The 27,263-nt window shown below is 42.2% G+C and overlaps 1 protein-coding gene across 1 annotated transcript in view; it reads right to left on the bottom strand.

Moving 5' to 3' along the window:
• rbm19 (RNA binding motif protein 19) overlaps window positions 1–27,263 on the bottom strand; it is a 56,203-nt gene that overhangs the window by 16,194 nt on the left and 12,746 nt on the right. Inside the window, exons 19-22 of the mRNA XM_066689982.1 lie at window positions 26,624–26,703; window positions 25,607–25,662; window positions 25,105–25,221; window positions 2,511–2,616 (exon numbers count right to left, since the gene is read on the bottom strand). Of these exons, the coding sequence (XP_066546079.1) occupies window positions 2,511–2,616; window positions 25,105–25,221; window positions 25,607–25,662; window positions 26,624–26,703 (359 nt within the window). The remainder of the gene's footprint in view (window positions 1–2,510; window positions 2,617–25,104; window positions 25,222–25,606; window positions 25,663–26,623; window positions 26,704–27,263) is intronic.

The following is a 27,263-nucleotide window of genomic DNA, read 5'->3' on the forward strand; positions in this document are numbered from 1 at the left end:
GGAAAGTGTGATGCTTTAATGGGGAAGACTTAATGAGGGCTCTTATTGAGGAACATGAATGGAGAGCAGGAAGTCTTCACTACATTTTGTCACAATCAACCTGCCGAGGCCCAGAGAGCAGGCAGAGCCTGAGAGAAGGAAAAAGAGAAAGGAAGAGGGAAGAAGGGGTGGGCAAGACAGAGACCCAAATAGACCCAGGCTCAAAATGCACTGCACATATTAAAGCATGAGTGCCAGTTCTGCTAGACACTTCAGTATTTCCCCCTGAGGAAGTACAGATGCTATCTAAAACACAAGCACTTCAAAAATCTACCCAAATATTAAGAGCAGACTGTGTAGTATTCTGCAACAAAGACGAGCCGTCTCCCCAGAATGGTCCTGACCTTCCAGTCAGAATTGTGCAGCTCCTCAGGTTCTATCTCCATAAATCATGCTGCTAAAAGAGCGCATCTGGGGGGGGGGAATGGTAAGAAAATTGATTCAGTGTGGTGTAAGTCCATCTGGACCTATCCTTCCACATGGGGCTTCAGACCACTGTGTCACACTGACTGTCTCCGCCACCTCAACCCCCCAACCCCCTCCTTGCTCCCTTCTGAGATATCAATTCAGAAGCCAATTCTGCATTTTCAAACCCCTTGAGCAGTAAGGACATGCCAGTACATCCTGCAATTGAAAGTGATGATTCCACAGTAATTAAAACTCTGTATGAGTTCATTTCTAAAGCATTGGTTAATATAATCCCTTTTGATGGCTCTCTTACACGATATTCCAGATCTGGACCACAGTCAGTTATTTCTTAAGTGGGAAAAAATAGGGTTGTATATCAAAAATAAGTAGTTTACTGGCAACATGTTCCAAGTGATCAGAAATACACTCACCTAAAGGATTATTAGGAACACCTGTTCAATTTCTCATTAATGCAATTATCTAACCAACCAATCACATTGCTGTTGCTTCAATGCATTTAGGGGTGTGGTCCTGGTCAAGACAATCTCCTGAACTCCAAACTGAATGTCTGAATGGGAAAGAAAGGTGATTTAAGCAATTTTGAGCGTGGCATGGTTGTTGGTGCCAGACGGGCCGGTCTGAGTATTTCACAATCTGCTCAGTTACTGGGATTTTCACGCACAACCATTTCTAGGGTTTACAAAGAATGGTGTGAAAAGAGAAAAACATCCAGTATGCGGCGGTCCTGTGGGCGAAAATGCCTTGTTGATGCTAGAGGTCAGAGGAGAATGGGCCGACTGATTCAAGCTGATAGAAGAGCAACTTTGACTGAAATAACCACTCGTTACAACCGAGGTATGCAGCAAAGCATTTGTGAAGCCACAACACGTACAACCTTGAGGCGGATGGGCTACAACAGCAGAAGACCCCACCGGGTACCACTCATCTCCACTACAAATAGGAAAAAGAGGCTACAATTTGCACAAGCTCACCAAAATTGGACAGTTGAAGACTGGAAAAATGTTGCCTGGTCTGATGAGTCTCGATTTCTGTTGAGACATTCAGATGGTAGAGTCCGAATTTGGCGTAAACAGAATGAGAACATGGATCCATCATGCCTTGTTACCACTGTGCAGGCTGGTGGTGGTGGTGTAATGGTGTGGGGGATGTTTTCTTGGCACACTTTAGGCCCCTTAGTGCCAATTGGGCATCGTTTAAATGCCACAGCCTACCTGAGCATTGTTTCTGACCATGTCCATCCCTTTATGACCACCATGTACCCATCCTCTGATGGCTACTTCCAGCAGGATAATGCACCATGTCACAAAGTTCGAATCATTTCAAATTGGTTTCTTGAACATGACAATGAGTTCACTGTACTAAACTGGCCCCCACAGTCACCAGATCTCAACCCAATAGAGCATCTTTGGGATGTGGTGGAACGGGAGCTTCGTGCCCTGGATGTGCATCCCACAAATGTCCATCAACTGCAAGATGCTATCCTATCAATATGGGCCAACATTTCTAAAGAATGCTTTCAGCACCTTGTTGAATCAATGCCACGTAGAATTAAGGCAGTTCTGAAGGCGAAAGGGGGTCAAACACAGTATTAGTATGGTGTTCCTAATAATCCTTTAGGTGAGTGTATATTGCTCAGTTCATTGTTTGGTATAAACACTTACGTCTAGTTTTGAATCTATTTCAACCCAAAAGAAGTGTATGTCAGTGAATGTGTTAGTGAAGACATACATTAAGATTTCCTTTCAACAACTGAAGCGTGTCCAGCAAAGTGAGACTCAGGGAGTAGAGAGACTAGGATTAGCCTGATGGGACCCCGAAGCACAGTGACTTCACTGTGAAATACCACACTAAATAAAAGATACGTGAACATTATTATACTATGTCTTTGTGTACATAAGTCATGTGTCCGCTTCCAAGAAACTAGTAAACTTCGTGTGGTATATACGATAAATTTTGTGCTGCCAATAGAACACTTTATTTTCATTTGAATGTTAGAGAGGCAGATGGACGGATGAACAGGTGGGCAGGCAGCTGCCTCTCACCTTGGCATCCTGTTTAGTGAGGAAGTCCACAAAGCCAAAGCCTCTGTGTGCCCCTGTGCCGCTCACTTTCTTGGGAAGGCGCACTGTCTTCAACTCCCCAAACGTGCTGAGAGAGAGAGGGTAGAGAGAAAGAGGTTTAGTTCAATCAAATTAAAGTGTGAAATTCAGTTATTAAAAAACAAAAAACAGCAGCAGCAGCAGCAGTATTTCATTTCCCAAAGTGTTAGAATGACTACAGGACTGCAGTAGAAAAGATGCTGAAAGCTCATTGACAACAACTTTTACAAAGTTTTAAAAACTTCTGCAAAAATAAATCTGATACTGTATAGCCAAAATACGTTGGATTCAATTGCACATGATGGTAAAAATATCGTACATATTAAAAAGGACGTAGGAGAGAAAGAGATGAGGTAAGAGGGAGGTTTAGGGAGAAAGGGAGATAAGGACCCACAGACATTTCAGTAGGCTGTGTTCTTAGCCTCAGTACTTAATGATAACATATCATAGTACTGACTGCACTGACAGCTTAACCATCTCTGTCACACAAAAACACACATGACCTTTCATTACTGGAGATATCAAGTTCCTAGGGGTGGGAATTTCTAATAATTCAATGCCTCACTATTTTGAATATTCAAGGCTCAGTGACGAATAAGGAGTTTAAAATGGTTAAAAAAAAATACAAATTAAAGCTCTTTCTACCTTCATTAGAATGTTATGCTTATATTTCAAAAAGTTTTATTTCTGAAAATAATAATTTATACTTTTTTATTATAAATCATGATTTCTAGTATTAAAATGTCATACCAGATAACAATGATAGATTTGCAAATTATTAGACTTTAGTTTTTTGCAGCATAGAGTGGTTAATAAACGTCCTCTCAATTTCAACTGCTTTTATTTTCAGCAAACTTAACATGCGTAAATATTTGTATGAAGATAAAAATTTCAACAACTAAGACATGTGACTAACAGAAATGGAATAATGTGTCCCTGAACAAAGGGGGGGTCAAAATCAAAAGTAACAGTCAGTATCTAGTGTGACCACCAGCTGCATTAAGTACTGCAGTGCATCTCCTCCTCATGTACTGCACCAGATTTGACAGTTCTTGCTGTGAGATGTTACCCCACTCTTCCACCAAGGCACTTGCAAGTTCCCGGACATTTCTGTGGGGAATGGCCCTAGCCCTCACCCTCCGATCCAACAGGTCCCAGACGTGCTCAATAGCATTGAGATCGGGGCTCTTCGCTGGCCATGGCAGAACACTGACATTCCTGTCTCGCAGGAAATCACGTCCAGCGAAGGTGGGTTTGTGCCCATAGACAACGTTGTTGCCAGTGATGTCTGGTAAAGACCTGCCTTACAACAGGCCTACAAGCCCTCAGTCCAGCCTCTCTCAGAGTATTGCGGCCAGTCTGAGCACTGATGGAGGGATTGTGTGATTGTGTTTCTCGGGCAGTTGTTATTGCCATCCTGTACCTGTCCCGCCACTGCGAGGACGATCAGCTGTTCTTCCCGTCTCCCTGTAGCGCTGTCTTAGGCGTCTCATAGTACAGACATTGCAATTTAGTGCCCTGGCCACATCTGCAGTCCTCATGCCTCCCTGCAGCATGCCTAAGGCACATTCATGCAGATGAGCAGGGACCCTGGGCATCTTTTTTTGGTGTTTTCTTCTTTTGGTGAGTCAGTAGACAGGTCTCTTTAGTGTCCTAAGTTTTAATAACTGTGACCTTAACTGCCTACCGTCTGTAATCTGTTAGTTTCTTAAAGACCATTCCACAGGTGCATGTTCATTAATTGTTTATGGTAAAACATTGTTTAACCCCTTTACAATAAATAACTGTAAAGTTATTTGGATTTTTACAAAATTATCTTTAAAATAGAATAGAAATTCCAAATGGCTTCATGGCATAAACATACATAAAAATAAAACAATAATGACCATGTTGCCATCCCGTTTGTTATTTAAGGACATCCACAGAGATACAACTTGCAATAAAACTATATAAATAATGTTATGTTATTGTATTATTAAAACAATATGAATATGTCAATGTGATTCCTACACACTTAAAAATACTCCTAAAAACAATAAAAGTATAAGCAAGTCACTCCAGATAACGAGTGAAATTGTTGGATAACAGAAAGTTATTGTTTTCCGGTATGACAAAATACAAATTTTAACTTATGAATCAGGCAATTACTTAACCATTTAGAAAAATGTATTAATTTGACCTACAACTATTCAATGTCATCTTTTACAAAACAATATTATAAATGCTTTTTAAGTGTTGTCCAGTTTGACCAGTTTGAATTATGAATCCTAGTGCACCAGTGATCGAAAAGGTAAAATTATCAACATTTTAGGAGAGACTTACTAAACTTTCTGCACAGACTGGGGGTCCTTCATAATCTTCTGAATGATGTAATGTCCTGTCACATGGCTAGCAAAATGCATTCTGATGTAAAAATGCTCCTGAATGTCTGTTGTCCGGAATGACATTGGAAGAAATCCCAATATGGGGACAAAAGTTTTTTTCATGTAAAAATAAAATGAAATTAAGAGTCTTTGCAATATTTTTATACATTAATGCAAACACTCACAAAAGTATGCCCAACTGTGAGATCTAAGGTTTTATAGTTTTTGTAACATTTTTGAATTTTCATTTTAGGTGTGGACAGTTATCCGGTATGACATTTTGGATGATTGGAGATTAATAGCTCCTAAAATTGTAAATACTCATGAAAAATACTCCTATCAGTGAATAAAGAGAGGAGTGTTGAGACATATTATACAGTTTTAATAACAAATACATGTAATATTTGTAATATGCTTGGGACACCAAAATGCATGCATCACGTCATTGACCCTCAAATACATTCACATTGAATAACAAGGTGAATTCCACAAAACACTATAATTCAGGCAGAAAGCCAAACTCATACCAGGACTTGAAAAACACCTTTAAAACTGAACAGCATATGGAAGTGTGTGCATCAAAAAACAGTAAAAGACTAATTATCTTCCCTTTTCACAACATTATCACCTTTCAACATTAGCAGATTAAGTTTTATACTACTACACAAAGTTGTGGAATTGCAATATGCAGGCCTTAAGCTGGAGAGTTTGCATTGTACAGAGCTTTTTATTATTTGTATAACATTTCCTGGCAATCTTTTCTGTGAGGATTTCAGCATTCACGTAATGATTGACACCTTTGTAGACTTACAATAATTATAATATATTTACATCTCACAAGTGCAGTTATATTACAAGCACCAGTAGGGTACGGCAAATGAAGCTCCCTAAAAAATAAAAAAAACTGATAGACCCTATACAGTCAGAGAGGTACTCCATCAGCCAATAGCTATCAATCATCTGTGTGATGGCATTGGTAGATACAATGGATGTTGAATTGAATTTCCTTCTCTGTTAAAAAAATCCACACAATCTTTTCTAGATTTTGTTTTTGAAATTAGCGAATATTTTAATGGTAATCCAGACATTCGATCAGTTATTTTATTCATAATTAAATACTCATATTTGATCGGACCACTACATGGTCCCTAGAACTAATAAATGAAGAAGAAAAGAAAAAAAGTCATTCACAGGTAGGTTAATTCTTGAATTGGTCTAGGCAATATTGTGAAAAGAAGTAGATGGTCTGATTTTGCATTTTTAGAAGACCTGTGGGTGTTGTCTCGGCTCCCTGCTCACACAAGCCAGTAGAGAGGGGAGATGTTCAACAACCACCAAAAAAAAAATTGAAAAGCTCAATTTGAAAAGGAAGATTTGGGTATGATCATGCCTCTTCTAAGACCAGATCCTGATTGAAAAGCAGGAAAGAAAAGGTTTCTAAGGCACTAACTCTATAGACCTTCCTCTATTAAATAAAAAAAATATGTTGTACGAACTTTTGCAATAGTCTTTATTTTTGTATGCATTTCTTATAAGGCATATGTGGGGGGAGGGATGACAGCCCTATTAATTTGAAGAACTTCTTAATAGCAGAGTGGACAAATTAATGCAATATATATATATATATATAAAATATTTTAAAAAGCCCTATATGAAACCAACAGCCTTTTTCCTCACTGATATTCTGCACCTTTTTAGAAAGTTTACTGAACAAGTTGAGCGCAAAGGTCTCTGGGCCTTCCGAGTTCTTCTAAAACTAAAAAGGTGTGGGGGTGATGGAAATCTTCAAAGAGCTGAGTGATCTTTTCTTCCTCATTTAGGAGCTCCCATAATGTGCTATAATACAAATTGATAGTTATATGACTTCCTTTTCATAAGAAGCAAGACTGGAAATCTGCCAAAGGTTTATAGAAAGATCCCCTGAGAGAACGGCAGTACAGGTGGGGGGGAACAGGATTCAATAGCATTTTCATTTAATCTCTCTCCTTTGTTTTTGAGAGGAACATCAAAGAGAAGCCAAACTGCCCGCAGTCGCAGGGAGATGTGGTGTGAAGTGTGAGGTGGAATAACTTCCCTGGCCTTTACACTGTCTTACCTTCATAAAGCATTCTATCCCTCCCAAACCAAGGCGATGACAGCACAAAAAGAACCCCAGCTGACCCAGTCACCGGCCACACGTTGAGTACAATTGTGTGATACCACAGAGAGGTCCAAAAACAGATTCTCCAAGTGAAGGCTTTTAGGCTGGCCAGACTGGTCCTGTACATACTGCAAGTATGTTTAATCACTGGAATTTCAATCTAAAGATCGAGGCGATCTGCACTATTAAAGCAATGAGTGAGGTAATGGAGAACTGGAATAAAACCAACCACCATGTAGCTCTCCAAAACCTGGCCATGAAACCCAATGAGTCACACAATAGTAGAGTAGACCTGTCTTCTGCCCTGCCATCCCACATACCTTCATTGCTCTCCTTCTCGGTCTGCAGTTCACCAGGTACCTTACTCTACACAGTGATCCTCAATGTAAATATCGCCAGCTTTTGCCTTGATTGAAGACACTGAATTACACCAAAGGAAGTGGGTGTCCAGAAGCAAACTCACCCAGTAACAATGTTGAAGCTGATTCCTTGGGATCCTACAGGAAGGAGCTTATGGACATCCATGATCGAAACAAGCAAGGTGGGTGTAAGGGGCTCCTCTATTTTGCAAACCCTTTTTATTTTCTTCTGCGCTGTTAAAACAACCAATCAGGTTGTTTGAGAACTAACCCAGATTAACTGCCCTTGGGACATTTATTCCATAGAAACTGCTGGCTCCCAGAAAAATCAGGACCACCTCCAGCTGTGGGCCCCCATCCCCATCCTCCCCTTCTGAGTGGGCATGGGTCAGGATTTGGGGAATTTCATTAGCCCACAGCAGAGAGCGCTTGGCCTTTCATAAAGCCAGATAATCCGCATCTGGAAAATGGAAAGACAATGAACGAAGCAACGGAAAGCCCCAATGACCAGAGGTAGTGGGAACATGGAGACGATGTAATACCATTTAAATGAATGGGGAGCTTCCCGGAGAAGGCCGACTGTGTTCTGACTGAGTGGCGAGAAGCCTAATCCTATTAGCGCAGCAATAACATGACAAACAGGCGCCTAATGAAAGCGCTGCAAGAATGCCACTGGACCCAGCATCAGCAACTGTCTCCTTCCTCTGACTCTGGGAATTATAGGGTGGAGGGAAATACAGACATATAAAAAGGGGGGGGGAGGGAAATAAAATTGGGAGTTTACTTTCTTTTTAGGAGGAGGCTGGGGTGGGGGGAATAACCCACCAGCCACCTCCCTTCTCCTCCACACACTCACTCACACACACAAACACACTCACACAGTCCTGCTCCTATCCCAATCCCGTTAACAGGATTTCAGGGTGGAAAGAATTCCTCACAGTTTAAGCCCTGGCAGGAACATCGGACAATCTGGCTGGTTAGGTGAGGGGTAGAGGTAGAGGGTTGGGCTCCCAGAATGATCCAAGAATCCCTAAGTGGTGCTGATATGAGCACCAGAAAAGCTTTGTATCACCACAACTTCTACGATTAAGAATCGGTTCCCATGGGAACTTTATGGATAATGCACGCCAGTCACTGTAATATAGAAAAAGTCAAATCAAGTCTGATTTTTCTTTTAAAATTTCTTTAAATTGCCTATTGAGAAGCGAGAAGGAGGACTTAAAGAAATCAGGGCAGCTTTTAAGACACTGGCGATTTCATTGAACTCTCCGTGTTGGTCTAATCCAGGGGAAATGTCAGCCAAGCCACCGCTGCGTGAGAGATGGGTCAGTCAGGGTGAAAGTCAGAGACTTTCCAGGGTCTGAGTTCCAAGAGGGGAACACCCAGCCAAGTACAGTCAGGGACAGACCACCGCAGCCCGGCAGGCTCCCCCCTTCTCCTCTGAATGCTTTCATTCCCATTGTTGTGATCAACACCAAATCCAGTACATAAACATTCTTCTTCCAAAATCTGAATTACAAATGCCCAGTTTCCACTGAAGAACACGTCTAGCACCAGACATTTAAACTGGTGTTTCCACTGGCTTAAGCCGCCTGGGCGGTTTTGTGGACGGTTATCTATCAGCTGCCAGACATGGCCGTAAGCATCCGTCATGCCCACTAAGGAAATACTTTGGTTTCAGAAGCGGAGATGTGTGCTTGACTAGACAGACAGGGAAGAGATCAGCTACATTATGTCGGAAGATATAATCTAAAGTGCCGTGTGGAATCACAAAGAAATTACAGTTTTATTAGCAGCATGGAGCAAAATCCATGTACAGAAACAATAACTGCTTACAGTTAATATTTGAGTGTATTAAAGACTTGCAGAACATGGATTTCACCGTGGTGCAGTGCCGTGACTAGTTAAAAATAAACTGAAGGATAATAATCAGATTGGTAGCAATCGATTTTATGAACAACTGGACAGTGTGGTGTGCAGGTCTGTTGTATAACAGCCCCGCAGAGACAATCAGTATGAAGGTGAACACAATTTAGTTAACGTGTGCCCAGTTACAAATGCAGCAGATCTGGGTTTCCCTCTAAAACATTAAGGACTGGTTTAATAAATGTGTCCATAAGTCCATAAACGCCATGACTGAAAGAGCACAGTTTAGTTAAATTCAACTGTAACTTGCCCTGGTTAAGGACGTCTTCTAAGTAAATTAAAATAATATGGCAAAAAGTGTCATCTGCAGTTACAAATCTGTAGTAAGAGTAATACGTTAAGAGAGTCAAGTTGTGCCATTTAAAGTACATATCTACTAGCACATATCTTGATGATGATTACAATCAATATTTATTTTTATTGTTGCTCATGGAAACGTTTTCTTACAGTACATTTAGCTATTCCTAATATCTCTTAAAAGAAATGTGTATTTATTATGCTGTCTCCAATCACGTAAAGAATAAAGAATAAAATAGACACAGAAGTCCTTTCCACATCAGGTTCTATCGCTTGTAGTGTTGTTTTCTGTCTTTCTTATTAAAAAAAAACACAAACCAAACACACAACTGCTCTGCTCCTCCCGCAACAGGGACTTGCTACAATGGCCTGGTTTTACAAAAAGCGCACGGCACGGCATGGCACAGACTCTTGGAACCGAGGCAAAAGAGAGCACATAAAAATGACAAATGTATACAATACAGTCTGCAGTAGGAATTATGATTATTATGATTTATTTATCTAAAGTCTCTCTCTCCATCTCCAATTTCATATTCAGGTATGCTACACAAGCTTAGGTTAAAAGGTATGCTTAGGTTAATTAGGTCTTAGGTTGAATATTACAACCCTACCCACACAGTGTAAGGAGCAATATACACTGCCATTTCTGATCCGGATCAAATGCATCAGTACATTTAATTAGGATGAGGATCAACTGTCAGCAGCCCCAAGGGACTTCGCATGTGCACTAGCACGCATGTCCAAACATAATTATGAGTATATATTAAATTAGTAATTTAAAACTGAAAACTGACGTTTTATCTCATTACGAATTATCCTAACAAGTTAAACCAACGCACTTGCATATTTTTTCAGAACTGTAGCACTTTAAATCGTAATTGTTTGCTAATGTAAAATAAGCCATTTAGTGTTCATTTTAACAATATTTAATGTATAATAAGGAAAGTTGAGGAGTGTTTCCTTATCTGCTCCACTGATGTGAATGGTGTTTGTCTGCCATCTGCCTTCCATGCTGGAACTTGAGCTGGTCGAGCGTCCGCACTGCCAGGATCAAATGCTACCAATGCATTTGATCCGGATCTGTACCATCTCAGTGAGAGGTACTTTTGATACAATCGCTGAGTGTTTACACTGCCATTGCTGAACAAGACAGGTATCAACATAGGGAAGAAAGACACCAGAGTTCCAATAGAGAGCTTTTGGAAACACTGAGGTTTTGTAAGCACCTCAATGGTACTGATGAATGAGTCAACAAATTAAATTGCTTTGTGTGACCCACCCCCCACCATCTCTGCAAAGAACTTTCAGAACAACTCTGTGAAGTCTGCTCTAAAGATCTGGTGCAGGCAGTGAAATAGGAATTCAGAATCAAGTATGAGATGGAAAGAGGTATGCAAAGTACTGAGCCTTGCATTACAAATCACAGGCCTCTTTCAAACCATGCATACTTTTGTTTTGGAAATCTGGAAACTAATATATATTTTTTATGGCTTAATACGTCTTTGTTTCCCGCTGCGCCTGCTGTGCAAGGTTTCTGTGAGGAGGAATGCGGGTTTAAAGGTGCTGGCATGCATCACTAACACTGCCTTCACAATGAAAAATGATGCCGTACTAATACTCTTCCTGAACTCGGAGCCACATGTTCACCTGCATGTATACATCACTGCAGGCAGTTGAACAAAAAAAAAAAAACTGGTATTTTAATACATTTTCCACCTGACACTATTTTATTGTTATTATGAAATGGAAACATTACAACCGTATCTACAAAACTAGACGAGAAGTGCAAAATTGAAATCCCCCTGCAGGTCCCTCTCTCAACCCCAAACAAGTCGTTTTTCTGAACTATAAAAGACAAGCATACTATTAATAATGCATTTAAAATAAATACATACACAAATAAATAACAATAAAGCACAGAAAAGGAGCAGTATTCCAACAAACAACAATACACATTTAAAAATGTGAAATGATAGCCTGTGTACAGAGAGAAAACGATAGGAGAGGAAGGACAAAAATATGAGACAAATCAAATAAATACAAACCGGGCAAGTCAGAACAGGACCAGAGAATACAGTTCACAACGAGGCATCCGCTTTCTGTGCAAGTCCAATCTGGGCTGTCAATAAGAGGCAGCAAATAAAACTAGTAAATAGACACAGCACTATCGCCTTGTCATCCTTTAATCATGATGCTAGTGTTCATTATAAATGTAAATGTTTCGCAATAACCGGCTGAGGATTTTGTTTGTTTGTAAGCTGCACCTTCTCATGCGGTATAGCTAAGGAATTGTCTGTTTGTTGTAAATTTCTGATTTTATAATTGTTAAGTATTTTCAAGGGCAAGTCTTGCAAGTGGTGGCTGTGCTCTGGTTAGTCCTTTGCCGACCACAAATAAAGTTGTGCCCAGGAATAAGATTGTCAAAGGGCAGAAGGAGCTAGGCCAGTTTGTGGAAAGCCAGGCCTGTGCCATTTCTGCAAGCTCTCGTGCTCCACAAAAACTCTTAAACCCTAACTCTGCAGGCCATCCTGCTGCCAATGCCCACCTCACCTGCACTCACAGCCTGGCACCGAGCAGGTTAAAGCAGCATATTCGCCAAAAAGAGAGAAGCAAGAAGCCAATTAGCACTGGATTGTACAGAACAGCTGCCCCATCAACCCCCACTCCCTTGGCCCCAGCCCCCCCATCACCATCCCGCTCTCCCCTTGCTCAAGTTCTTTTCACTGTGGTTCACACCCCTGCCCTCCTTTGAAACCTAAATCCTAGCAGTGAATGGCAAGCAAATTAAAAGGATCCGATGAGAGAGACAAAAAAAGACAGGAAGCTACTTTTCACATTCACAACAGAAAGAGAGCCACAGTGCAGTGTAATTTTCACAAGCACTGGGTCCTTTTTTACTCTCTCTCTCGCTCTCTGTCTCACTTGTTTGGAAAAGCGCCACACAATTAATAAAGCTTGCAAGGGCACCTCTGTATGAAGTAGTCTGCCGACAGTGTGCCCCGGCTGGCCCATTAACCCTTCCCTGGCCGGAATAGGCTCCCACAATGCTCTGCCTCCTTGGCTCACTCAGCACGTTTGCATCAGATGTGTTGTTTTTTTAAGTTTGAAAATGCATCACAAAACTGCTCATCTGAAAATGCCCTTTATTCTCCATTTCCATAATAAACCAGTTCATGGTCTAATGGAATCCCACATAATATGTTTACATTTTTATTTATTTTTATAAATGTTTTAGGTTAAATGTAAGGCAGTGTGGCAAACAGTCAAAATGAAGGTCATTGCAGCAGAATATCAGATTACGCCATTGTATAAATTTGCTTACGCGGTAGTGTTGTCTTTGCTTTACATTACTTGTGTGACAGTTAAGCACACAGAATGCACATCTTTCAAAAATCATTATCATACAGCAGGTCTGTCGAAAAGTAACAATTAGCGTTAGAATAAAACCATTTTATTTTTATTGGGATCGATGCAAAAGCGCTGACAACAGTTAACAGTGAAAACCCAAATCCTCTCCGGCAAGCTGAATTCCCTCAATTCAATACACAGTCATTTTAAATTTAATTCCTGCCGAAATCCTATTTTACTTCATGTGTATACTGTACGCATGCAGAGACGGACAATAAAACACCTACAGTACATCTGTATCAACAAGATCGTTATTGATCAAGAGGATGCTAGATACACATACACAATAGATATCTGAAACAAAGACCCTGGAACAATGCATAGGGCAAGGTTTGCTGTTGGCTTTGAGTGACAATTCAGCATGATGCATTATTCTCCTTCTTAACACACACCTCTTTGTAAAATCTTTCAAGATCATTGTCAATTACAGTGAGACCAAATCAGGGCCCTGGGAATTCTCCACTGATTGTTTCGGTTTCTCTCTCCCTCTCCCTCTCCGAGTGAGCGACGCCTGCCCCCACTGCGGGGAGAGACACTTTTTCACTGTTTCTGCCACTGCCCTAGATTAGAGCCACTGTTCAAGCAGCTGGGCCTCCTTTTCTCTCACACTGTGTTTATTTTGGGAGTGCAGTACAAGCAGTGCCACAGACATGTTTGTCAGTTAGCAAACTTTCTAGTGGGGCAGGCTAAGCTAGCTATCCTGAGCAGTAGGAGAAGTCAGACTTAGCGCGTGCAGCAACAGTGTGCACTCTCCCTTTTCAGGTCTCTCGTACGCTCCAGAGGGCGACTGGATTACAATTTCTACAGCCTGACGGGAGACCTGGAAGCTTTTCTGCACATGTGGGGGGTCAGGGCGGCCCTCTGTGCCATTGACTTCGGACATTTAAACCAACTGGTTTTATTCATTTGAATCTTTTATTTGTAGCATGTGTGTAGTGGTTTTTATTGAGGGTTTTTATGTCGGGAGTTTTTTCATGTTTTTATGTGTTTCTAGTTTGTTTTTAATGTATTGTTAGTTTTTCTTTTGTAAAATAAAGGTGTTAAAAATCAAAAATCTCTCTCTCTCTCTCTCTCTCTATGTGCAGGACTTGAGTGGGGCTGAGATTTCTTACAGACCTTCAATTTCGTCAAATTACTCCCATTCTTATGCAATTTCCACTTTTGAAGCATTGAATTAACAAGCACAGTGTTCTTAATTGATGGTAATTCTTTCAAAATGCGATGCATGGAATTTTAGCTTCCAAAAATGGCTAAAATTGAAGTATGCATGTCTCATTTGTCTCAGATTGGATTTTCTACCTTGCTTATCATCTCGTTACCTTTATTGCGGTTCCCCATGCCAGGGAGGGCTTGGCGAGTTTAGTCAGATTCATAGGGTTTCTTCTCGGGTCCACCCTGGTATTAACCAACGTTTCCATTTGACAGACGCTGTAACAATTGTGTTCTATGTGCGATTGCCAAGGCAGGTATGCTTTCATTGGTTTCTGGAATGGAGTCATTTGTATAATAAAACACTATTGAGATTGCAGTGTATACCTCCACAGCTGTTGCAGAAAGACACTGGGTGTAAGCTGTAAAATAGGCAGCTTCTGTTGAGAAAAATTCTGAATTCAAAAGGGGGATCTACATGGATTCTCAATGCAATAGTCTAGTGCATTAATCTCAAAGCTTGGTCTTTTATAAACCCTTTGGAGCAATTATTATAGATTTCTTAGCAGCCTTACAATTGATAGAATACATCACATTACTTTTACATACAATTACGTATTTATGGGTTTGGTATACACAAACACTGCCTAGCCCTGTCTGTACTATATGGCTCAAGCGGAGTAGACAGCTTTGCATTAGACATGCTAAATAGTTTAGTCTGCACCTTTTATATACACAATTTTTTTTAGATCGATAAGTTGGGAAAATACTCCAAAACATTGTAAATAAATGAGGAGCAGGGAAGAGGTGTATCAAAGAATTTCAGTGTATCAAATGTCCCACTGGCTTTGCAACAGCACTGTCTTCTCTCTTAAAAAATAAAAAATAAAATGTAAAAAGTAAAATGTTGACCGAAAGGAGATAAATAGTAACGTCTCGTAATGCAGGCCAGTTTGTTCAGCTGCAAATTAGCGAGCAGACCTCAGAGTGGGTCTAGTGTGTTCTGGATTCTGTTGTGAAGAATGCATATTGGACAGAGGTAGAGCAAGAGAGAGAGCAGGACCGTGTGAGCAGTGTGAAGTGACAAGGTAGTTAATATAAGCTTTGGAGATAGGGCCTCGCAGACAAACATTGACAAAAATCAGCCATTTCACAAGCAAACCCGGAGCCGTCACTCACTCTGAGAGACAGCCCAACAATCGACACCCGCATCCTGATAAGAGAGGCCACTGGGCACATGCTGGAACACAGCCAATTTACAAGCACCTTCCTGCAACAGAACAACATTCCAAAGGGGAGGGAGAGGGAGAGAGAGGGGTACTGGGGGAGACAGAGTGGAAGAGAAATAGAGGGGAAAAGGAGAGAACAGGAAGGGGGGGTTCAACGTAATGATCTCCTATACTTTATACAAGCCTGCTGGTTCAATTTTAGTCTGTGTTAGAAAGAATACAAGATGCAATATAGACATAAAATAAAACTGACCATACATTTTGCAGTTGATTGTTTAGGATATAGGTGCTCGCATTAACATACACAATTACAATGCTTACATTGAAGTTTAACTCCTGATCCAGGAACTTAAGCCCTGATCTCAGCTGTGATTGAACACTGGCGAGTTTTTTTTTTTTTTTTTCTTGTCACAGAAGCGAATGTGCATTCCGACTGTAGTGGAGATCAGACTCACTTCAGTAGCAAGACAGGGCATGTGAAGTCCGGTATTACTAATCAGATTCCACTGCCAGGGGCCTGTATCCCTCTAGGGAGAAGAGGGCTGAGATTTGCAGCTGGGCTCTCTACACTACAGCAGTGAACGGCCAGTGAATGTCCTGCTCACTCTACTAGTCTGAAGAGGTCTGCTTTGCTGTGAATGCCCTGCTGTGTGTACATGAGAAATCGTTCGGCTTATAGAAGTGATTAAATAAAGCACAAGGCTGAGCGATTGAACAGTCGATTGATCCGCACCGCCTTTTGAGTCACCTATAAAGTCACGGAACAGGTTTTTATGCACAACTAAACAATGTGCAGCTCTGACAATTGCCAAACAGGGGTCTGATCTTACGTTTTTGTGCTTGGTGTTTCTCTTCAGCTCACAGATGAAATTACTGCAAGGCCCCTTCTTCGGTAAGAAACATTACATAAGTCTGCATACTCCGAGCCCACAAATGCTTTTGTCCTTAGACACATTTAGCCTCAACGCAGATTACCCAGGAACATGTGTAAAAAGTTGAATGAGGGAAGCAGATCTGTATTATAATTGCTTACCCAAAAAAGGGGCACAGAAAATGGGTCAATATTGCAGATACCGTGGCGAGAGGTGAACCGGGGTGACATTTTCAGTCGTGATAGAGGAGGGCCATGATGGAGAGGGGGGTTCTGGGATTGCTGCACACCCAGCTCCATTTTCCACTTGAGAGACACTCCAGCGGAGCAGGCAGTAAACATACTGGGTCTCTGTCTCCATCTCCCTCTCAACCTCTCTCCCTTTATATCTACCACTGTCTGCCTCTCTACCTCTCTCTCCTCTCCAGTGTCTGAGAGCCCTGGCTCAGGCTGATTGATTAGCAGTGCTGTGTGTCAGCAAAGCAGGAATGGAAATACACTGCCCATTGCACAGTCATTTGATCCATGTATGGATTTGACAAACTGCAAGCTTCTGCATGTAATCCAAAAACAAGGAGGTAGAAATGTTTGCTGCCTTCTTTTTAGTAGACAGATATAAAGGTAGCATAAACAAGAGAGATACTTCGGAATTTAAAATGTTAAATCTATTTAAGGTTTCACAAGCTGCAAGATGTTGTCCAAGTTGTACTGATCATATAGATAAAAATATTTCCAATATGTTAATGTCATGTACGACCCCACATTAAAAAATGAATATATAGAAACATCAAGTGCCTAGTGTCTGATGGTCTACAAGAGTTCTAAAAACTAAAACGGCTTAAGCTGTGTAATCGGAGTCTGATTTTCGTACATTGCTCATACATGTGAGCGTACTGAAGCACTTGGGTTAGAGTCAGGAAAGTGGAGAAAAGCAGAGAGAAAAGAGAAATAAAACAGGCAACAATTACAACCTGTGGCCAAGGCCCTTCTGACTGTGCAGCACTGACTGTGTCCTGATCATTAACCCAGTTCAGAACCAACCAGTATTGTGTTCACATCAATTTTTTCAGCTTTAGTATTGACGCGCCTTTTGCACTAATGACCACAGGCAAGACAGCTGTGACACAATGGGGGGGGAGAGGGGGGGAATCTAACAGATTTCAACTGGACACTCATCTCACAGCTGCAATGGGCACATCTGCACAGCACAGCTCCTCCAGAGGCTTCAAATAGGAGTGCTGTAAATACCACCAACTCCCGACTGACAGATGCACTGACCGACTGTTACACTGAAACACCAATATACTGATCAACTGACGCACCGATACATTTAGCCTGCCTAATGCAATTCATCACTGCCTGACGCTGCCCAATGATTGAGAGCAGACTTTGCTAAAATTAGAACTGTGCTGCTCATGTTTTTGGCTGAATCAAAGACGCACAGGGCGTTTTTTATGATTTATTTTTACAGACAAGACAAAAACAGCAAATATGAATGAGAAAGCAGCTCATTTAATCCAGTCCTCCCCCCCAGGGCATTTATGAGGAGCTCTGTGATAAAAGCAGCTGTTTACTATTTACAGAAAAACAAACACTTATTTATTTGCTTTCGAGAGGAAGTCTCGGGATTTACAATGTTTGTGTGTGTGTGTGTGTGTGTGTGTGTGTGTGTGTGTGTGTGTGTGCGCGCGGGTGAGTGCGTGTGTGTGTGTGTGTGTGTGCGCGGGTGAGTGCGTGCGTGCGTGCGTGCGTGCATGTGGGGGGGGAGTAGGGGGAAGAATTGTATCAATCGCACAGTCCCTGGCTCTGCAGGAAAGAAAGAATAGAAAGACAGAGGAGGGTAACGATGGAAAAGAGAACAGCTGCCCTGGAGGGCTGGAAAGAAAAAGAAAAAGAAATCTAGCTAAACGAAAGCAAAGTTAAAAGGAAGGCTGGTGAAACGAGCATTGCTCTGGCAGTTTAATTCTTGTAAACTGCCGCTGCGTAACAGTCATGGGATCCTGACGCACTCAGCCACAGTACGTTTTCACACTGTTTCAATGAATCGTACAGGCCTCCCTCTCACCTCCAGGGTCTCTCTACGTTCGGTTGCTCTTCCCTGATTAGTTTCCAACGGATGTAGCATTATTTTGTCTTCCAAGGTGAGCGCTCTAGAGGAGTCTCCCGTTTCAGTTTTAGATCTATCCAGGTCAGAAATTGCACAGACCTTTTTTTTCCCCCACTGGCTAGGGTTTTTGACATCAAAGAAAGGGATATTCAAAAGCATGCTTTTGGGTTTGTATGTTTTTTTAAATAGAGCTTCCAAATAAGAATACTGAATACACTGCTGTGTAAGACATGCATATGATCAAACCAGGAGGCATGGGCATTTCAGAGTACATAATCCAGCTGTACACACCAGCCCCTGGGCCTACACTTGGGTTTCACAAGAACAAGTACCCCAGCATTGAGACACCGGGACTGACAGTACATCCCTGCTACTGAATTTCACTGCCTCAAAGCTGCATAAATCACATCCTGATCCATTTTATATCCATCCTTTGATAACAGCAGTGCCTATATATATATGGTGTGTAGTACTAAACTTTGAAATGCTTACGGTTGGTATTTTTTTCTTGTTCAAAAACACAGGATAGCAACATACATTTTTTTTCAGCCATGCAATCAAACTAATACACTGCACCGCACTGTAAAACAAATATGAAAATACATTCAGAAAATTACACATTTTTGACATCATGCAGTTATGCATGCTAGCAATGAGAGACAGATACACACACACACACACACACATTTGTGTTGGGAATTTTGAAAGACCGTTGCTTTGAAAGCACACACACTCACTCTCTCTCTTGTACACACACACACACATACAATCTTACATAGTTACAGATCCACATATAACAGACACATATAAAAACATACAGACACAAAGACAAAAAGACACAAAATATAACAGACATACACACACACAAATCAAATACACCCAGAGACACATGCACACACAAACAGTGTAACAGACAGCAGAGCAGGAGATGCAGTGGGGCAGGGAGTGTGTATAAATACAGCATGGCTGCTGTTTAATCTCCACTTCCCAACGGCAGGGCGCACAGCCGCTCCAATCTAGTATTACAGTCACGCTCTGGGCTGCTGAACCAAAGCATTTCCATTCTGTCCTCTAACACACAGACAATCAAACACACACACACACACATTCTAGCATATGTACGCACTCTCAAATCAACTCACTCTCTCCAACACACACACTCACTCTCTCTCCCAGACAAGCATTCTCTCACATACACACACACACACACACACACACTCTCTCTCACACTCACCATAAATACTTTCTCTCATGCATTCACTCACTGCACACACATACACACGGGCACACACTTTTGGCAGCGGAGTCACAGCAGCTATGGAGCCACAATGCCCCCTGCTGCACCACAAAGGCACAATTTGCACCTTTGTCCAAGCAGTTGGTTTTCTTCAAAAGCTTAATCTCCCAGCACATCCCTGCCGTTGTCTCTTGGTATTCTCAGTGGCACACTGCTATTCTTTTTATAAATACATATACAATGCTGTTTTAAGGAATGATTAAACCTATAGCAACAGGACCAACCCTATGGTATCCATATGCTCAGATTCCTTGAAACTGAAATGCATCTTCTATAGAAAAAATGAAAGGTTCTGGGTTCTGTTTTGTCCTGTTCTGGGAAGCTCTGCAGGGCTGGGGTTAGTTCTCGTTTTCCTATTCCAATTCCATTTGGAATTATTTTTTGGAAAGCGTTCTACTGGAACGGAGTTTAAAAAAATGAAGTGGAATTGGAATTTGGAATTTGGAATGGGGCTGAACCAAGGAATTGGAATTGAAATAGTAGTAGAATTGTCCCTGACCCTCTGTGAATGCAAGCAGCTAGAAAAGCATTATTTTATTGCATATAAAACCACTTTAATCAGAAGACTGAGTGGAAAAGTGTATTATGAGAAAGTGTGGGATTCAAACATATGGATTAACATGCCACACAATCCCCAGGTGTATAGAGTTCTGTTATTGTAATAACATGGGGAGGGTAGGGGGCAACAATTATCACATGCTATACTAAACTAATCCACAATACCACATTTTCAAAAAATACATATCTGATTTGAGCGAGTTATTTGTTGTAGCTCTAATAAGCCCTACAAAGTCACTGAGGTCTGGTTCAGCCGAATTACCCACAGGCCGGGCTTTAACCTTGTTAAAGGCTTCCAGCAGGAGAGTGGTAATCTGTTCATGAAGGTTTCCTTGGCCTGTTCTTTTGTTGCTACTGGCCAGACAGGGGACAGAGCTGACATTATCATTCCTGCGGAGGACTTCCACTGGGGAGAGACAAGGCCTGCTTGACTAGTGTACACTGGGGCTAGGATCACTGACCACATGAAATCTGTAGCAGTGTCACCCCAGGAGGTATTACGCATTCACAGATATACACCGATCAGCCATAACATTATGACCACTGACAGGTGAAGTGAATAACACTGATATTCTCGTTATCATGGCACCTGTCCATGGGTGGGATATATTAGGCAGCAAGTGAACATTTTGTCCTCAAATTGATGTGTTAGAAGCAGGAAAAATGGGCAAGCGCAAGGATCTGAGCGACTTTGACAAGGGCCAAATTGTGATGGCTAGACAACTGGGTCAGAGCATCTCCAAAACTGCAGCTCTTGTGGGGTGTTCCCGGTCTGTAGTGGTCAGTACCTATCAAAAGTGGTCCAAGGAAGGAAAAGCAGTGAATCGGCGTCAGGGTCATGAGCAGCCAAGGCTCATTGGATGCATGTGGGGAGCGAAGGCTGGCCCATGTGGTCCGATCCAACAGACGAGCTACTGTAGCTCAAATTGCTGAAAAAGTTAATGCTGGTTGTAGAAAGGTGTCAGAACACACAGTGCATCGCAGTTTGTTGCGTATGGCGCTGCATAGCTGCAGACCAGTCAGGGTGCCCATGCTGACCCCTGTCCACTGCCGAAAGCGCCTACATTGGGCACGTGAGCATCAGAACTGGACCACAGAGCAATGCAAGAAGGTGGCCTGGTCTGATGAATCACGAGCCTCCAAACTCCCTAGATCTCAATCCAATTGAGCATCTGTGGGATGGATGTGCTGGACAAACAAGTCCGATCCATGGAGGCCCTACCTCGCAACTTACAGGACTTAAAAGATCTGCTATCTTGGTGCCAGATACCACAGCACACCTTCAGAGGTCTAGTGGAGTCCATGCCTTGACGGGACAGGGCTGTATTGGCGGCAAAAGGGGAACCTACACAATATTAGGCAGGTGGTCATAATGTTATGGCTGATCTGTGTATATTCAAGTATATTAAAACTGTATGCTGCCTGGGTCTCAACTTCAGCAGTGAATCAGGTTAGGCATTAGAATAAAGTCAACACTTTTCTTCAAATCTGGTCCTCAAATGACCATGCACTGGATAGCATTCTGCCTGAGCTCTTGATTGATTAATTAAACGAGTTATTCTCTTAAATGAGCCAGATGAACCCCCTTCTTAAATCAATGCAGATGATGATTGACAGAGACCTATAAAACTAGCAAGATGTGGAAGTGAAGACACATGACCTACGATACAAGAGGCATTTCTTAAAGCGGTACTCCACCCATGACTCTCTCGACTGTTTCATCAGAGCATGGCGGGTGCTGGTCTTGCAGAGAGGCCAACGCTGGCTCGGGGCAGAGGAGAGGGTTAAGCAGGCCACACTGCTGCCCTGCTCTCCACTGTGCTGCGGCCCATTAACCCCGCTATCTCGTAAGGCTGCAGCCCCATCAATTACACCATCAGGCATGTCGATATGGGTGCCGAGGACCGAGGCTGGCTCGCATAAATATGACAAACTACCACATAAAACTGCAGGGCTTCACTGGGCCGAGGTGGTTGCGCTCTCTCTCTCTCGCTCCCCCTCCCTCCCTCCCTCCCTCACTGACGGGTCCATAAACATCAACCTCCCCCACCATGCGCACACATACACACACAACACAAAGTTTAAGACAAGGCCTGCTTATGGTGTAAAACATCAATGGAAACAGGGGTAAACAATAACAATAATAATAACAATAATAATAACAATAATAAAAACAATAAAAAATAAGCGTAAACTGCCCACGTGCTGTGCCTCCGGTGATTTTCAAGAATGGATTTCAGCATCCATGTTTAATGGTATGAGTTCTGGACCCCTGAGAAAGTGGAAAACCACTTCCTAAATGCAACAGCTCTGAATGAAGGAGTTCTGATTGCATTTACTTTGTGGTGAAGGCACAACTTTCTTCTCCACAGTGGTTAATCACCCACACACAGGAGCATCCCCAGTTTCGAATAAATAAACAGAACGATCAAAAACACTAGCCGCTTCCCATTCTTTTTTCATAGACTATCATTCTATTTGTTTGTTGTTTTTCCTACAGACTCATTCATCCATTCAACACACTTGCATCTTACATAGACTCCACCCATCCTGTGTTTGCTTCCCTCTACAAACCTGAAGTCACGCCATTTAAACAGGTGCTCAATGACAGCCCTACCAATCATACACACCCATAAATGAATACTAATTACAAACTAATTTTCCTTTCCAAATATTAGCATACACTTAATCGACAATAATACATGGCATGTATTCTCCAGATCAATGAAAGTCTTAGAACAGGTCTAGATAGAGGCCAAGGGTCACAGACCGAATACGCCTTAATCACACTTGCCCAGAAATAGCATTTTAGACAATACCAAGATCAAGTCGGTATCTGCAACTATGGATCAGAGACTGGCCCTTCTCCTTTACATCCCAAGTTTTGACCCTACATCGCATTCAGAGTTACAATCCCCTCCTCTTTTTTCAGGGATGGAACTCTGGCGACTGGAAAGTTTAAAGCTTATTTACTATTAAAGTCCTCAAAAGAACAAAGTGCCCCCAAAAGGCTGATGTGAAAAAAAACAAGGAATCCCTATCTCTAATAACATAAAATAAAACCTCTCCTATAAGGATTTAGAAGATCAATGAAGATATATTGCTGTTATTCTTCCCCTTGCCTTTGACAAGGATCGGAAAGGGGGACTTGGTCGATGAGTGGCGTGGCTTTGGTACAAACTGGAGACTGGATCGACTAAGTGACCTCATTACTGACTGGGGAGCTTCTGACCCCCGAGGGAATAAGCCCCACTTAAAGGTCCAGCAGAGAATCCTGCCCCTCAGAGGTCGCCTGGTCTTAGCCCTGGCGGCTTTCCGCTTTTATTTGATTCTTAGATTTGAGCAAATTAAGTGGCCCAGTGAAGCTGTAAATAATTAATGGTTCCCTTCACATTTCACACACAGACTGAATTACAGGGTACAGACACTTCATTGCAGCTCGCTCTGCTGCAAACCCAGTCAATCTGCCACTGTCTCTCACGAGATAGCACAGTAACCCACACCACACACTCAGAGGATCACCAGCACCATCCAAGTCGTCAGTGCAGGGAGACGGAGATTAGGAGTGGACCGCTTAGGCACTGGCGGACATTTTTGTTGGTTTGCCAGCCCTATGTGATCTGATGCACACCCTTTTATATACAGTGACATAATTGAAGTGGCGAACAAGGTGGGATAATGTAGTGAACAATAGTGTAGGAGCAGGAGGAATGGGATAGCATGGCATGGTCTCTGGATTTCATCAGTCTCTCCTGCTTTGTCTGACACTGGACACAACTTCACCCCAGAACTGCCCTGACCCTGAACAGGCATTGTTATGGAACCATCTTGTGGCTGACTGAGGAACTACAGATACAACTTGGCCTTGCTATTTCAGAGAGCAAAACAAATCTTACCTACAATACAATATTATCCAATATCACTAAAACCTAAACAAAAGCTCTGTATATATATATGCATTACAAACTCAAGTGTGTCTAGATCTTGATAGTAGTTCTATACACTAGTTAGTAGTGTATTTTACCATTTTGGCAGCAGCTGGAAGACTGTGGGATTTAAGAAGCAGCTTCCTACGGACTCAAAACTTGCAAATGTGCAGGAAAATGTAAAATCAAGATTTTATACTGCCACTCAGAGGAGTATAGATCTTTGAAAAATATTTTAAAATATATAAATGTATTATGTGAGGCATATGGCATAGATGCAGCTGATAATCAGTATAGAGTAAAGCAAACAGAGTCTATTGTTCAACATAGCCAAAGAGGGGAATACTGCAGTCATAGGTGCCAAGTTTTGAAATCCCCGGGGAGTTACTAAGCCGAAACCCCTACAACCAGTGTCAGATAAAATAAATAGCAAGAGCAGTGGGGCTGACGGTGTCTTCTCCGGTATGAGCAGGGGGTCGGGGGGGGTGTGGGGTGGCAGCCTAACGCTGTTTTCTCTAGTAAGAACGGGTGGGGGGGGGTGGTGGTGTTTTCTCCGGTAACAGCAGGGAGGGGGCTGACATTGTGTTCTCCCGTAAAAGGGGGGGGTGACGGTGTTTTCTCTGGCATACGTAAACTTTATGTTCGGGGGGGGATTAGCCCCCAAGCCCCCGCTTGGTTGGCATCTATGACTGCAGTGCTAAAGTGTACCCGGACACAAAGTATATCTAGCTGCATCATGCTGAGATTCAAGCTGCTATTGGCCTTAAAGCACTGAGCCAGTTCACACTGATGTGATCACACAGCGTTCCTATACACGATCATTTACTGTAATCCCTCTCCGTTTATAATGCAATGGTCATGTTGATTGACAGATAGATAGAGATGGAGAGGGGGGCACAGGCAGTACCTGAAAAGCTCCCGCAGTTCCCTGTTTGTGGCCTGGAAGGGGATGTTGCGCACCAGGATCTTGGAGCTGGTCTGCTTCTTGGTGGTCTGCTTCTTGCGTGAGCTCACCACACTGGGCCTGAGGAGACACATGGGACAGGGAGTTTGAACACAGGCCCCCTCAGACCATCCTCGACACTAAACTTTACAAATCATCAAAATCAATAGACTTGCAGACAAAAGCTTACCGTCAACTTTGTTAACTAAGTTCAATCTTCTGGAATCTTACTAACATTTCTTCCAAGCTGAATCGGTGTTCAACTAATAAGATGAATTAACTATATTATAATAAACACCATTGTCACTGCAAATGGAGGCTGTGAATATTTCCACTACAACTGGATGCGTTTGTTATTGCAATTTCAAAAAAACTCAAGGGGATTGCTTCACCGAGGCATAAGACCTGCAGAAAATACAGGCACCAAAAGAGTGGAGCAGAGAATCAATAGGTCCATCTCACTTACTTGGTTGCTCGCTCTGAAATCTTCAGCTGTAATTGGTGATCATCCACAGTGCAGTTCTGACGGGAAGAAAGACAGACATTACTGGCCGTGCGCAGGCAGGAGATACTGTGCCCAAGCACTCGGCCACACTCATCTTTTCCACTGTTTTAGAGAAGCCGTTGTATTATAACAGGCTGCCTCTTAAGGCACTACAACGCAGACCAGAGGATTGACTGCACAAACAGTCCTCACCAAGCCCAGCATGCACCACCCCCACAAGGACACTTCTCCGCTCACACCCCATTTCTTATTTGCAGTTAGAATATGTGGAAGTGTTGTTACTGGTAACCCAGTGAGCCCTGTTCCATTACTGCTTTTGGGGGTTTAAACAAGCACCTCATTACTGAATCGCAGTTTTATTCAGATTTGTTTCGTTGGGGTTCAACGAGCACCTCATTAATAAGCTCGGTTTTATTTTGTGCTTTTGTTTTGCTTTTTGCAAGTGCTGAATTACACTTCACCTCCATATTTTTGTCTCTCTCAGTGGGAGTTTTTCTCCTAGTGTGTTTTTACTGTGTGGGTTTGAGAAGAAGAAAAAAAAAGAAGTTTATTCAAATCGATTATGGTAAATTTAATTGTAATCAATACATATTTATTTGGTCTATTTCATTTACAGTGATTATTTAAATACACAAGCACATTGATTACTATATTGCACACTTACATGCTTGTAGATACGCTTCACACTAGAGAATGTCTGCAATATTAATTATAATACGTGTGAAAAGCGTCTCACAGACACTGGGCAGCATTTAGAACTCATGATCCAAAAGGTTAATCCAGACTGCTAATCCCAGGCTCCAGGATTGGGCACAGGTCCTCCCCAGAAGAGCCACAAAGTGTCAGGATATGAATAAAGTCCACAATTACTACATATGCATTATGCATGTACTATTTACCAACCCAGCGTACTGTTGCTAATGTGCTAGTTCTCTCATGTTGGACGCCATTGGTAATGGGGTGGAATGGGGCTCTTACCTGCAGTTGTTTGAGAGCCTTCTGTGCTGACTGGGGGGTCCTGAACTCCACAAAGCCATATCCCATAGACAGCAGAGTACCTGAGAGGGAGAGAGTGGGAGAAAGAGAGAGAAGGAAAGTGAAAATTAATAGCAGATGCATTAATGGCTCAAAACAGGAGATTTGTAAGGAACAGCCCAGCCATGCTGTTGAGCACATATGCAAATATGAGGAGTACACACCCTGGGACTCCATCTGGAGTCCTGAAAGATCAGAGAGAGTGTGGGAGTGGAGTATGGATTTTGATTTATTGGCTTTCGACCTTCACAATGACTGACAACCTGCTTTGGATACAGGCCATGGATTGTACGAGGTCCATTCACGACACTGCTCAGGACCACAAACTCACACAACGGACTGACCCCCGAGAGCTCGTTTTCCATCGGGAACACGATTAGAGCCTTAAGCTGGCTAGGGAATTCTGTTCTAAGTATAGTCAGCGTGCTACACCAGGATGACATTTTTTGTTTCTTATTCTTCAGCCTTTATGGAGGTTATTTAGATTTTCCCCATATTCCCAAAACCAACCCTGATGCCCACAGACACAGTCTCCAGCCCTGCTGTGACACAAGGTCTTAAAACAGGTTATATTACCTACCAC

Source organism: Amia ocellicauda, chromosome 17 (genome assembly GCF_036373705.1).
Source record: "Amia ocellicauda isolate fAmiCal2 chromosome 17, fAmiCal2.hap1, whole genome shotgun sequence".
In the NCBI taxonomy this organism is placed as follows: domain Eukaryota; kingdom Metazoa; phylum Chordata; class Actinopteri; order Amiiformes; family Amiidae; genus Amia; species Amia ocellicauda.